Consider the following 13,043-nt stretch of genomic DNA (forward strand, 5'->3'; position numbering starts at 1 on the left):
GGCGCCCGCGTCGGAACCCCACAGAGATCGGTCCCCTCTATCTTACGCTCCCTTTCTCTAGGGAACCTCTACGGACGGTCGTCGGCGCGCCGGTCAGCACCCCCACAGGCGCATGCGCGTCCCTCCCCTCTCTCCTCTCCTACGCTCCCCCTTTATCTCTAGGAATCCTCTACTGTACGGAGCGGCGCCCGCGTCCAACACCCACACAGCGCATCCCCTCCCCCTCTCTCTCTTTCTCCTACGCTACCCCTTTCTCTCCTTAGGAATCCTATACTGTACGGAGCGGCGCCCGCGTCCAGCACCCCACAGCGCATGAGCAACCCCTTCCCTCTCTCCTACGCTCCCCCCTTTCTCTCTGTAGGAATTCCTCTTACGGACGGAGCGCGCCCGCGCGTCCAACACCCCCACAGCGATGCGCGTCCCCTCCCCCTCTCTCTCCTCTCCTACGCTCCCCCCTTTTCTATCCTCTAGGATCCTCTACTGTACGGAGCGGCGACCGCGTCCGACACACCACACAGCGCATGCGCGACCCCCCCTCTCTCCTCTCCTACGCTCCCCCTTTCCTCTAGGAATCCTCTACAGTACGGAGCGGCGCCCGCGTCAGCACCCCCACAGCGCATGCGCGTCCCTCCCCTCCCTCTCCTACGCTCCCCCTTTCTCCTCTAGGAATCCTCTACTGTACGGAGCGGCGCCCGCGTCCAACACCCCCAAGCGCATGCGCGTCCCCTCCCCTCTCCTACGCTCCCCCTTCTCTCTAGGAATCCTCTACTGTACGGAGCAGCGGTCGCGTCCAGCACCCACACAGCGCATGCGCGTCCCCTCCCCTCTCCTCCCTACGCTCCCCTTTCTCTCTAGGAATCCTCTACTGTACGGAGCGGCGCCCGCGTCCAACACCCCCAAGCGCATGCGCGTCCCATCCCCCTCTCTCTCCTCTCCTACGCTCCCCCTTTTCTCTCCTAGGAATCTCTACTGTACGGAGCGGCGCCCGCGTCCAGCACCCCCACAGCGCATGCGCATCCCCTCCCCCTCTTCTCTACGCTCCCCCTTTCTCTCTCTAGGAATCCTCTACTGTACGGAGCGGCGCCCGCGTCCAACACCCCCACAGAGCATGCGCGTCCCCTCCCCTCTCTCTCTACGCTCCCCCTTTCTCCTCTAGGAATCCTCTACTGTACGGAGCGGCGCCCGCGTCCAGAACCCCACAGCGCATGCGCGTCCCTCTCCTACGCTCCCCTTTTTCTCCTCTAGGAATCCTTACTGTACGGAGCGGCGCCCGCGTCCAGCACCCCACAGCGCATGCGCGTGCCCTCCCCCTATCCTCCCCTACGCTCCCCCCTTTCTCTCCCTAGGAATCTACTGTCCGCAGCGGCGCCCGCGTCCAACACCCCCACAGCGCATGCGCGTCCCTCCCCTCTCCTCTCCTACGCTCCCCCCTTCTCCTCTAGGAATACTCTACTGTACGGAGCGGCGCCCGCGTACAACCCCCACAGCGCATGCGCGTCCCCTCCCCCTCTCTACGCTTCCCCCTTTCTCCTCTAGGAATCCTCTACTGTACGGAGCGGCGCCCGCGTCCAGCACCCCCACCAGTCCGCAATGCGCTCCCCTCCCCCTCTCCTCCCCTACGCTCCCCCCTTTCTCTCCCCTAGGAATCCTCTACTGTCGCAGCGTCGCCCGCGTCCAACACCCCACAGCGAAGGCGCGCCCCCCTTCCCTCTATCCTCTCCTACGCTCCCCCCTTCCTCTCTAGGCATCCTCTACTGTACAGAGTGGCGCCCGCGTCCAGCACCCCCACAGCGCATGTCGCGTCCCCTCCCCCTCTCCTCCTATACGTTTTCCCCCTTTCTCTCCTCTAGGAAATCCGGAGCGGCGCACACGGACCGGTGGTGCGACAGCTGCATACTCGCTGGGGGCGCCACGGTAGTTCCGCGGTATGAAAATGACGGAGCGCGCGCGCTTCATTCTCTCTCCTGTGCAGCGCTGCGATAAGCGCTCGGGCCGCCTGCCGCGAAACCATCTCCGCTCAAGCTAACCATCTCCCCGCTGCTTCCATCCACACCCTGGTTCCTTTAGCGGGAGATGGAGTAATCTTGGAAATTTTTTTAAATTCCGTAAAAATTGAAAATGAATACCCTATATTAAACAGGGTGTTTGATCGAACGCTTTCAAAATTTTTAGAGCTTGCCTGTGGCAGATAGCACAATTCTAGTTCATGAGCTGATCTAGTCGAAGAGGCGCACACCACTTGCGCAAAAAAATTAAACAGCATACTCGACTAATTACCAAAAAATCACTCATTGGGCTTTAACTAATTACCTTATGGCCCATATCGCAATTTACAAATTCTAGCTTGGAGTCCGCAAGGCGGATCTAATTGGAACGAATTCTCAGGATGAGACCAGCTTCGAGATATTAAATCCCGAACCTTGCGGAAAAATCATTGGCGTTCCAGTTATTTTCTTAACAAAAGATCGCTTTATGCATTGAAGCACAAAGGAGCCGTTTGTGCTGGCATCGCTTTCACGTTTTCCCGGCACTACAAAAGGGTCCCAGAAAACATTCTTCAGGTAGGTTTGAAACGATCCGCATTTTAATGAAATCTAGTTTACGATGGTTACGAGAAATTGGGACGCCTAACATATGCGACAAAACGGCAAACGCACGCGCCTCTCGTGGATAGAGTTATATGACAACAAATGGGCTTCGCCTTTCCTTGCGTCTTCATGCTAGCCAAAAAAGAAAAAATATATTTCGAAAAGCAGCAACCGCAAAGGGAAAAAAAAAAAACATATCCATCAAAGGTTTAGCTACCGTCTGTCGCATATGTTTCGCCAGTTTGAATAAAGTACCCACAACTCTGCTTGTTAAAAAATACATTTTATACAAGCTTTCCGCAAAAGCAAATGCACACGCTGCATTTCCGGCAACGAAGCGAAGACGACGAAGATCGCGCGCGACCTGCGAGGCGCTGGCAGCGAGAGTAACAACAACAACAGCGAGAGTATATGACGTGGCTCGTTCTGAATCGTGCAGACCTTCCAGTCCGCCATAGGGAACGCATCCTCAGCAGCAGTGTCAACCACGACGGAGCGGGCTGCAGGGAGACAACTGACGAGCTGCCACATTCCTTCCCTGAAGAGACTGTTCTCGACCAGAAGGCTACTGGACAACGTGGACCGCAGCATGCCGAGGCGGGCGGCGCTACAGCTCGGAGACGCAGCGGGACGCCAACTTTGGCTGGCGGAGGATGGCTGGACGCGACGCGGCGACCTGACTTTGTGCAAGGCGACCATCACGCAGCTGAACATCCAGCGCAGCAACGGTCTACGCGGCATCTGGCACAACACAGCGGACAACGCCGTCTGCACTACCAACATCCCGCTGCTGCTCGGTCAGGTGCCCGCTACGAAACGCACGCTCCAGGCGATCCTGCTGACGAACCCTACGCTGGGCGCAGCTTGGCAACACTCCGCTCCAAGCATGTGTGCGACACCGGGAAGTCCTGAACTGCGGTCGCTTCCCGAACCGAAGGACTGACCCGACCAGGGTGGTCCTTGACTACAACGTGTTTTCCCCCATCAGTGTCTGTGGGTGATTTTCCGCCGTCAGCGCAACGCACACTTATTAGCGTTGCCGTGTTCAACCAAAATAATAATTAGTGTATACGTTTTTTTTTATATATTTCCGTTCCAAAGCCCGCATTTTTACGCCCGGGCAACTATGACCTCACAATAAAAACTTATTTGAATGCGTAAATGTCCCACTCAAATGTATTCGTCTACGTGCATGAACTGCCTCTTTCCCTCTATTATGCGATAATAAATGGCTGCAGGCTGCGTTGTATTTTGAATGTATACCTGGGGCTCTTTAATGTGCACCCAATGAATGGTCCACGGTCGTTCATGCATCTCGCCCACATCGAAATGCGGCCACCGCGGACGGGATTGCATCGCGCGAACTAAGCAACCAGGACGCGTGCTTCAATTAGGGCCAGACGCAAAATTAAATAGTTATTGCTCGTTCGCCGTCTTGGTAACACTCCTAGCTAGCAGTAACCAACTAATTTCCGACATGCGGGAGGGGGGCGGGGGGGGGGCGCCAGCTTCATCTTAATTTGCACCCTCCCCCACTCTCTCTCTCTCTCTATGTATATATATATATATATATATATATATATTACTTTTGTGCTTGAATTCCGAACACGACGCTTGGTTAAGAAAGTAACTGGAACGCCAATCCATATATAGTTGGCGAATAATATCCCGAAACTGGTGTCCTCCCGAGAATTCGTTCCAAGTGGACCCGCCTTGCGAACTCCACGGCTAGAATTGGTACATTTCAATATGGGCCATTAGGTAATTAGTTAAAAATTTATAGAGTGCATTTTTGTTAAGTAATCAATCATGCATTTCAATTTTTTGTGCCACTAATCTCCACCTCTTCGAGTAGATCAGCTCATGAACTAGTATTGTGCTGTCTGCCACAGGCAACCTTTAAAACTTGTTCAAAGAGTTCGCTGAAACGCGCACACACACGCGTATATATATATATATATATATATATATATATATATATATATATATATATATGTGTGTGTGTGTGTGTGTGTGTGTGGTGTGTGTGTGTGTGTGTGTGTGTGTGTGTGTGTGTGTGTGTGTGTGTGTGTGTGTGTGTGTGTGTGTGTGTGTGTGTGTGTGTGTGTGTGTGTGTGTGTGTGTGTAAATATATAACAGATGATGACACCTGTTACATCTGACACCCGTCCACATTCAGATGGTAAGCTTACAGCACGATTCAAAAGGACGCAAATAACCTAGTTTCCCTTGCACGAGAAGGCACTTACTCTATATTATCGCCAATTTTTCTCATTCTTGACATTCGTGATCGGAGAACGAAATACTGTGGAAGGCGCTTGGCTGCATGTTGTTAACACGGTGATATCAACCACCGGAGGTGTATATAGGTCAAATGCTATGTATGCTTCCGCCCGTCGTCTACCTGAAACGCGCCGTGAAGTAATGATTCACGGCGCTATTATGAAACAAAACTTGGCCTCAGCTGTTTTGTTGGGTTGGCCAGTGTGCATCCGACAGCGTCCTCTTTCGAAGGAGAGTGTATGTGTATTGGGGAGAGGGGGATCGAATGTTTACTTTGCCCCCTTTTCTGACAGCGAGTGCAGGAACGAGGTGGGGTCAGGATGCCCCCTCCCCTGCCCCATGTGTTTATTTTGAACAATTAAATTACTTTATTATGATTTTGTGGGTCCTCCCCTAACAAATTATGGTGCCAGCGAAAATCTCAATCTCAGACAACCGTCGCTGGTACAACTGGCATTGGGGGCTAGGATTTACGGAGTCGCCATCTGTCGGAAGTGCCTCGCTTGCGTAGTGCGAGGGATAATGCCACGCGCTCCTAATAGGTTTGGCCCCTGTCGTCGCTCAATAAAAAACACCACACGGAAGCCCCCTCCTGGTCATTTCTGTACGTACTCTCAAAACGAGGGAAATTTCTTACTGTCAAAATAATAATCTTGTGCAAACAGTAAGCGCAAAATAATTTACAGGCGCTATCTCATTAAAGAATACGTACAATGAACGCCCATTGCGCGTGGTCGCAGTGATGGAGTGCCCCGAGCCAGCTTCTTGCATGAAAGGTAGGCAATCGCCGAGAGCAGACTATGTGAAATATGTTCTGATAGTGTGCTGTCTGTATAACCAAATGGAGCATAACATAATGAAGCCTCAATGCAGTGATCGTACGGTTTCGCTGCGACCGACTGCGCGTCTGCAAGCATGTCCGCGCACAATGTTTCGTTCGCTTTCGCTGCGAGCGCGTTTTCGTACCATGCCGCAGCATATGAACATTTCACAAACACAAGCAACCATTGTTGCGTGGACGGTTCCAGAGCTGTTCAAAAATATTTTCGTGTAACTATAGGGACTTCGACGCTATACGGCATCTCGTGATGAACCATCGCGACGATTCAAGATTTTTTTTCTTCTAAGTTCTTGGACGTTTCACTATCGTTTTTTCTCAAGTTGCGTCGCACTGTATGTTTATCGGTCTTCTCAACGAGGAATTTCCCGCTGCTTCTTTTTGTTAATCGAGTACATTCATTGTTTGGTGCTAACACAAAAAGACCATATGACATGCCTTTTTTTTAATGTGCTTCTTACCGTTCCATTCTGGTGCACGTGCCAAAATCTAGCATCAATAAGTTCATAAACCAAATCTTCATGATATTAGAGAGTTTTAGATTAGGGGGACGCAAGCGTAGGGGCACGCTAGCGCTTGGGGCAGCAGTACTGCGCGTGCGCAGTACCGCTGCCCCAAGCGCTAGCGTGCCCCTACGCTTGCGTCCCCCTAATCTAAAACTCGCGGCAATGCGCGCGGGCGAGCTTCTCAGTGCGCGCTTTCTGCTACTCACCGAACATTAGGGAGATTTAGTATAGCGGAAAACAGCAAACGCAAGGATTCAGCGTTAGCGTTGCGTGCTGCAAACTGCGCATGCGCAGAACGTAAGCGTAGCCAGAACTCTTACGTACGTACGCTATTTCCGGAATATGGCGTTCAACGCTAACGCACGCAAGGGTTTCTATTCCGTACGTAGGGCAAGATACTGGCGCCTGTTGAAGCGAGAGCCGTCCACTTCGGATCTATCGAGTCGTCGGCCTGCACTGTTCGGCTCATTCGTTCCCCACTAATGCTCGTGTTTGCTTCAGATTTGTGTGATGATGCTTCGACAACGGCGTACAGGTGACAAATGGGCGTTGTTTTCGATATACGTTATCGATTAGCGGCGGAGTAGGCTTAAAGATAGGGTTTGCTCATGTTTGCTGTATCCGCCTCGAGATGGCGCCCAAGTGTATTCGCGTTAGTTAGCGTTTTGCTCCGTTCCGCTTTTCTAAAACACTACTTTGTACCGCACAGTGCAGCCTTTCTTTGCGTTAGCATTGCATCGCACGCTAACGCTAACGTAAGCGTTTTCCGCTATACTAAAACTCCCTATTGCACCCCAATACCGTAGCAGAAATATTCCTCACGGAAGTGCTTGCTAAACACCCGAGTTGTAGCCGATGGCTGGGTGCCGGTTCTAAGTTTCCCTATCCACGCTACACGTAGCTTCTTGGCCTCCGGGTACGTGTGAAGGCTGACACCGGGCTCTGTTGCGTACGCGTACGGCACTGCGGCACCGAGCAATAGCCTACCACGTCGGACGCCTTTAAAGGCAGACACTGTCTATTATAGTGCTTTCAAGTGTTGTCGAGCAGATACCCGAAGCGGGAAAACATCACCACTTAATCAGAACTGTGGCGAAGGTGGGACTAAACTTTATTTTCAGCTCCCTTCGGCTCTTCCGGAGCAGACGACGCCGCCGCTGTGTCCACGTGATCTCTCATACCACGTCACGCCGACGGTGGCGCCAGCTTTTCCAGTGGTGGAGCTCGCCATAGAGTTAATATAACCACGGCCGGACTCGACTCTCCTCCGCGCAGAGGGCGGAGTCGAGTCCGGCCGTGATATAACTGACTCAAGAGGCAAGGCTGGGCCGAAAAAGGAGAGACCGCTAGGGCGCCGCCATCTTGTCGGCGCCTTCTTGTAACGCGTCAATGTGGCCAGCGCAATTATTTTTGAGAGATGAAAACAACCATAGGTCGCCTTATGTTGTGTCATAAAAAACGAATACCTGATGGCTTTATGAAGGTGATGTGTGGATAATAAGCTTACAGAAAGCGCTTGCTAACGTAATTTATGCAATTCACGATGTACTCATTCATTCAATAACGCGAGTTTCGGTTACGGATATTTTGTATTTGTGTTTTCGGATGCGTGGTAGTTTCGTTATGGGTTTTCTGTGGTTTCGGTTGGTATAGTTTAGCTCTGACATGTGGTCGTGCGACGACATCGGTTGACGCGATGGCACCTTCGTGCCTCTTGTGCAAGACTAAAGCTCCAAATGGCTCTGGCATTTCCCTTCACACGTAAGTAAACGTTCTTTCGTAAGTAAACGTAAGTAAACGTCTTGTTCAGAACATCACGCGAGTAGACAGCTTTCGTGATTCATCGCAATCGTTCGAGAAGCATCACAGTACACCATTTTTTTATTTTTTTTACGTATTGCTCGTCAAGTGCCACTTGCGACAGCAAACAGGGAAGCCTTAACAGCTATACGGTATTTTCGCTAGTGCGTGACCGTTGAAAACCACATACCGCCGGAAATTTTAATAGGGTCATCCTTGGGTTGCGTAAATGCCAGCTGCACGGCCAACACCTCCCACACCCACGCGCACACGGCTGCACACACACTACAAGTTGTGTAAACTACACTACAAACCGCAGATCTGACTCTCTCTCTTTCTCCACATATATATATATATATATATATATATATATATATATAAGTACTATTATAATAAGTGAAAAAACCTGGAAATGCACCTGTCAGGTATTTTTATTTGTAACAATAGACCTATTTCTCAAACACATGGTGAACCATCGAGGCCCCAATAATTTGAATTTTCATTCATTTCTTGTCGCTATAAAATCTATACGTGATGCAGGGACAAATGGCATTGAGTGCCCAGAGGTACCTGATCCAACCCAGTAGCAGCAGTGCAGCTAAAAAAAAAAAAAAGACCATTTGTTGCAGTCAATTTTACTAATTAAACAAAGAATTTGACTTGGTGTTTAAGTCTACAGCATAAATGTATCGCTAGTTAAGGTAATGGTACTGTCGAGGTTAAAGAGATCGAAATACAATCAACAGAAATTACTCTCAATACTAAAAAGAAAAAGACGGCAGAGGTGTGCGAACTTGGTGAATTACCACCCGATTTTTAGTGAAGCTTGTTTTTTTCTTTTTTTCGAACAGTTGCACTAAATGTTTCAGTTTCCTGTAATTACATCGTATACGTTGAAAAGTTACCCGTATATTAGTGTTCCGTTTTAAACCTTGTCCCCGTGTAATGCTTTGAAACACTTCTTGCTGGAAATTAAAAAAAAAAATGTCGCAGTTTCACCCGAAAGGCGAAGCATCAATTGCGATAACAAATTAGTAGAGAGCTATACGGAGCAAGGATAGTAGTTTTATCAGCTCTATAAACTTAGGACATGCAGCAGCGCCGGCAACGCGCAGAACTGTTGTCGACGCCGTCTGCGTTTTGCCCGCGTTCGCACCGAACGCGCGCGGCGTTGGTGACTGTTCCCGGTGCCTCTGGGGGTGGTGGTGGTGAAAACTTTTATTGAACAAAGAGAGAGGGTGAAGCCCGTGAGCTCCATGAAACTAGGTGTCATCCTTAGTCCGGGACGTCATTGGTCGAAGCCGCCACTCGAGCCCGTTGGACCAGAGCTCGTTGTTTCTCTAGTCCGGAGCTGTTGAGCACGGTCGCCTCCCAGTCCTCTCGAGTTGGGTGGGGAATAGGGGATAGATTGGGATTCTGTTGACAGGCCCAGACCATGTGATACAGATCTGCCAAATTACCACAGTGCTGGCATTGCCCATTATTTTGGGATCGAAATGCTTTACTATAGCTGGGCAGAGCAACGTATTAGTTTGGAGGTGCCGTAGGACGCGTTCTTCAGTTTTGGATAGGCCTTTTGCCGGAGGGGGGTACACCCGGCGCTGCTCGCAGAAGTAATGTCGAATTGCACTGAACCGTAGTAGGGGAGTAGGACATTCAGGCTGTTTAGGGCAACAGGGAGGTTCCCGGGGAATAAGTGCGCGGGCTGCTGCGTCTGCAGCTTCATTACCTCGAAGGCCCTGATGGCCTGGAGTCCAGATTATTCGTTTTGGTGCGGGATCCCGATCCCTGATGCAGAGTCTCAGAATTTTGTTGGCTAGTGGAGAGATTTCCCCTGCCAAGTAGTTTTCACAAGCCCTTCGAGAGTCTGTGAGTATGCATTTGGATTGAGGGTGTGCAGCCGCCAAGGCGACAGCGACTTCCTCTGCTTGGTTTATATTCGCGGCTCTAAATGAGAGTCCGTCCACCTGAGTTCCCTGATGTACAACCGCCGCCGTGTAATATCCCCTGGGCGAAGGTCCGGCTACATCCACATAGTAAACCCCAGTACGGGAGCCAAGCTGTCTTTCTTGCGCTTTGGCACGCGCCTGTCTTCGTCCTTCATGTGTTTCTTTCGTCATATTACGAGGGAGTGGGGGCACCCAGAGTTTGGTGCGCCACAGCTCTGGGATGCGCTCCGTGTGTTCAGGTTCGCAGTTGTGTTGAATGCACAGGCGGTCCAGCAGGCGACGCCCCGGGGCGGTCTGCATAAGCCGTGTGTATTGATTTGTGAGGTGCGCCTCCCTGAGCTCCTGAATAGAGTTAAGAACCCCCAAGGCAGATAGTTTCTGATTAGAAGTGCTGATGGGCAGGTCTAAGGCGCGTTTGGTTACTTTCCTGAGGATTACATCAGCCGTGTTCTCGTCGTGTTTAGTCATTCTTAAATACGGAGTTGAGTAAAGAATCCTGCTGGTTACAAAGCCGTGGGCGAGCCGAAGCGCGTCCCTACCTAGTAACCCCCCGCGTTTGTTTGAGACTCGGCGGATCATACGTCCTACCTGTTCCCCTACTTTGCTTAACTTGTCCAACGTAGTTCCGTTTTTTGTTCTGTTATTTATGAGAAGGCCTAAGATTCGGATCTCAGAGACCACCCGAATGGAACCCCCTGATAGAGTCAAGTCCAGGGTCGTTCTGTCTTTTACGTTTGCTCGGATATGTAGGAGTTCGGATTTAGCTGTACCGCACTGCAATCCGCATTGAGTCGCGTAGGCGTCCACGATGGAGGCGGCCTGCTGGAGACGGTCTTCCATTTCGCCTATACTGCCCTGATTTGCCCAAATTGTGACATCATCGGCGTATAGTGCGTGATGTACCCCCTGTATACCTGTGCCAAAACCTGCGGGAGATTCATCATAGCTATATTAAATAGTAACGGGGAGATGACCGCCCCTTGCGGGGTCCCTCGCGTACCCATTTTAAAGGGTCCATGTTCCTCATCATCTATGCGGAGAATCGCCAGCCTATCTGAGAGGAAGTCTCTGATATATGCAAAGGTTTTCCTACCGCAATGAGTGTGGCTTAAGTTGGTCAGAATGATCTCATGTTTAACATTATCGAACGCACCTTTAAGGTCGAGAGCAAGAATTGCCCTGTCATTGTGTGTCGAATAGGTGGGTTGGATGATGTCTCGATTTAGTTGAAGGAGGACGTCTTGTGCAGACATATGTGGCCTAAAACCAAACATGGTATCCGCGAAGTATCCCTTACTTTCGAGGTACGGAGAGAGGCGGTCTCTAACCATGGCTTCCATGAGTTTGCCTACGCACGAAGTAAGTGATATGGGCCTGAGGTTGTCTGTACTAATTTGCTTGCCGGGTTTGGGATCTGGGGGCGGCTCGGAGGTTTTCGACGAGATCAGAATGGGGCACTCGTCGAGCTGCGTTGGAAATCTTACCCACCTTCTCGCCTCGCAACATCTTTATATAAATACGCATTTGGTGCCGCAGCTAAACGTCGCCTCCCCTCCCTCCCGTCCCCCACGGCCTTTCGCGCGACGGAAAAAGTCGCGTTTTCTCTCTATATATGGTGATTGTAAAGGAGGAAAGAGGTGCTTAATTCTGCAGCCCTTGTTGTGTCTGGCGGTCCTTCGGGACACAGGAGGCCGGCGCCGACTCAGACGCTTCAACCTGGCGCCCCTTTCTCGCGGCCGAGAATTGTCACCTGTGACTGAGGGATTAGCAGTTGGTCTCCGGGCTACCTCATGCGTGGCTAAACGGCAGCGTCGCCCCTTGGTGCGGTCCCGTGAATTACCGGCGACGCCAGCTCCACACTTTCGAGACAGACGAGGGTATTGTTAATTTCCTCGCCGGTTTTGAACGAGTGTGTGAGAAAGAGGGTGTCAGCCGGGACTGGTGGGCCGAGCGATTAGGAGCACTTCTCCCGTTTGGTGTCGGTGCGTGTTTCATGCATTGCTTGTCAGAGGAGAAAGCGCGCGACTACGACAGGGCTAAGAGGGCTTTGTTCAGACGCTTTGGTGTAGCATGGCAGGCCGACTTCGAAGGCCCAAAAGACAATGAAAAAGGCGAGCCTGTTGAAGAAAACAGTAGCACTGAGATGACTAGGGTAGAAAGCTCTGGAAAAGGTGTGATGCAAGTGGCACACACACAAAGCGAAGAGAGCGGCGGTTTTCCCGCACCAGAAACGGAAGGCCCTTTAGGCCAAGTGTGTACGGCGGCGGCAATTTCGGCCAGCCTGCCAGACAAGGTCACGCATTGCTTCTCGAATAGGTCGGAGCAAATGCTGAGGCAACCGGGAAAATCCACCACCAGCAAGGGAGCTTTCAGGGCAAAAGCACGTGAGGAGACTCAGAGACTGATAGGCTTATTCCCTATTGAGCAGCGGTCACAGGACCATGGAACGATTCCAGAGGCAGCTGTAAGCAGTGATGAGTTAGACGGGTTAGTAGCCGGAAGCGAGGTGAATGCGGTCACCGAAGAGAGCGGTGGTTTTCCCGCCCTAGAACCAGGGGCCGACTTCGAAGGCCAAGATGGCAGTGACAGAGATTGTTCAGACAGCGCTGAGAGGGCTGCGGTGCCCGTCGTTAACGGACACAGTGACAAGCGCGAAGAAACAGCTGTTTCGCCATTTAGCGAGGCTGTTCTGGAAACAGAGGCCGACTTCGAAGGCCAGCAAGGAGTTTTGCATGCTGTCGACGGCAGTGATAGAGCTAGGCCAGCTGAAGGTAGACTTCATGACAAGCCAGCTTGCTCAATGGTCAAATCTGGTAATGTTCTATTACAAAGGCAGACGCACTGTGAAACCCGAGAGGGCAACGAAATTTCAAGTGCGTGTGCTGATGCCGCAGGACCAACGAAGCATGCCAAACATAAAAGGCGTAAGCGCAGGATGCGAAAGGTGGAGGCGGTCAGGGCGTCTCGAGTCAAACGTGCGAAGCGCCAAGGCGACATTGGTAAACGCGCTAAGATCATGATCCAGCCAGATAATGTGAAAAAGCGCAGGAGGGTAACTCCAAAGCTTAGGCGTTTGCTG

At 51.3% G+C, this 13,043-nt stretch overlaps 1 protein-coding gene across 2 annotated transcripts in view; it reads left to right on the forward strand.

The window, feature by feature from the left end:
• LOC125945535 (uncharacterized) overlaps nucleotides 1-3,718 on the forward strand; it is a 320,959-nt gene extending 317,241 nt beyond the window's left edge. For both annotated transcript variants that reach the window (XM_049667386.1, XM_049667393.1), the window contains exon 2: nucleotides 3,391-3,718. In XM_049667386.1, the coding sequence (XP_049523343.1) occupies nucleotides 3,391-3,531 (141 nt within the window). In that variant the 3' untranslated portion in view covers nucleotides 3,532-3,718. The remainder of the gene's footprint in view (nucleotides 1-3,390) is intronic.
• The last annotated feature ends 9,325 nt before the right edge of the window (nucleotides 3,719-13,043 follow it).

Source organism: Dermacentor silvarum, chromosome 1 (genome assembly GCF_013339745.2).
Source record: "Dermacentor silvarum isolate Dsil-2018 chromosome 1, BIME_Dsil_1.4, whole genome shotgun sequence".
Taxonomy (NCBI): Eukaryota; Metazoa; Arthropoda; class Arachnida; order Ixodida; family Ixodidae; genus Dermacentor; species Dermacentor silvarum.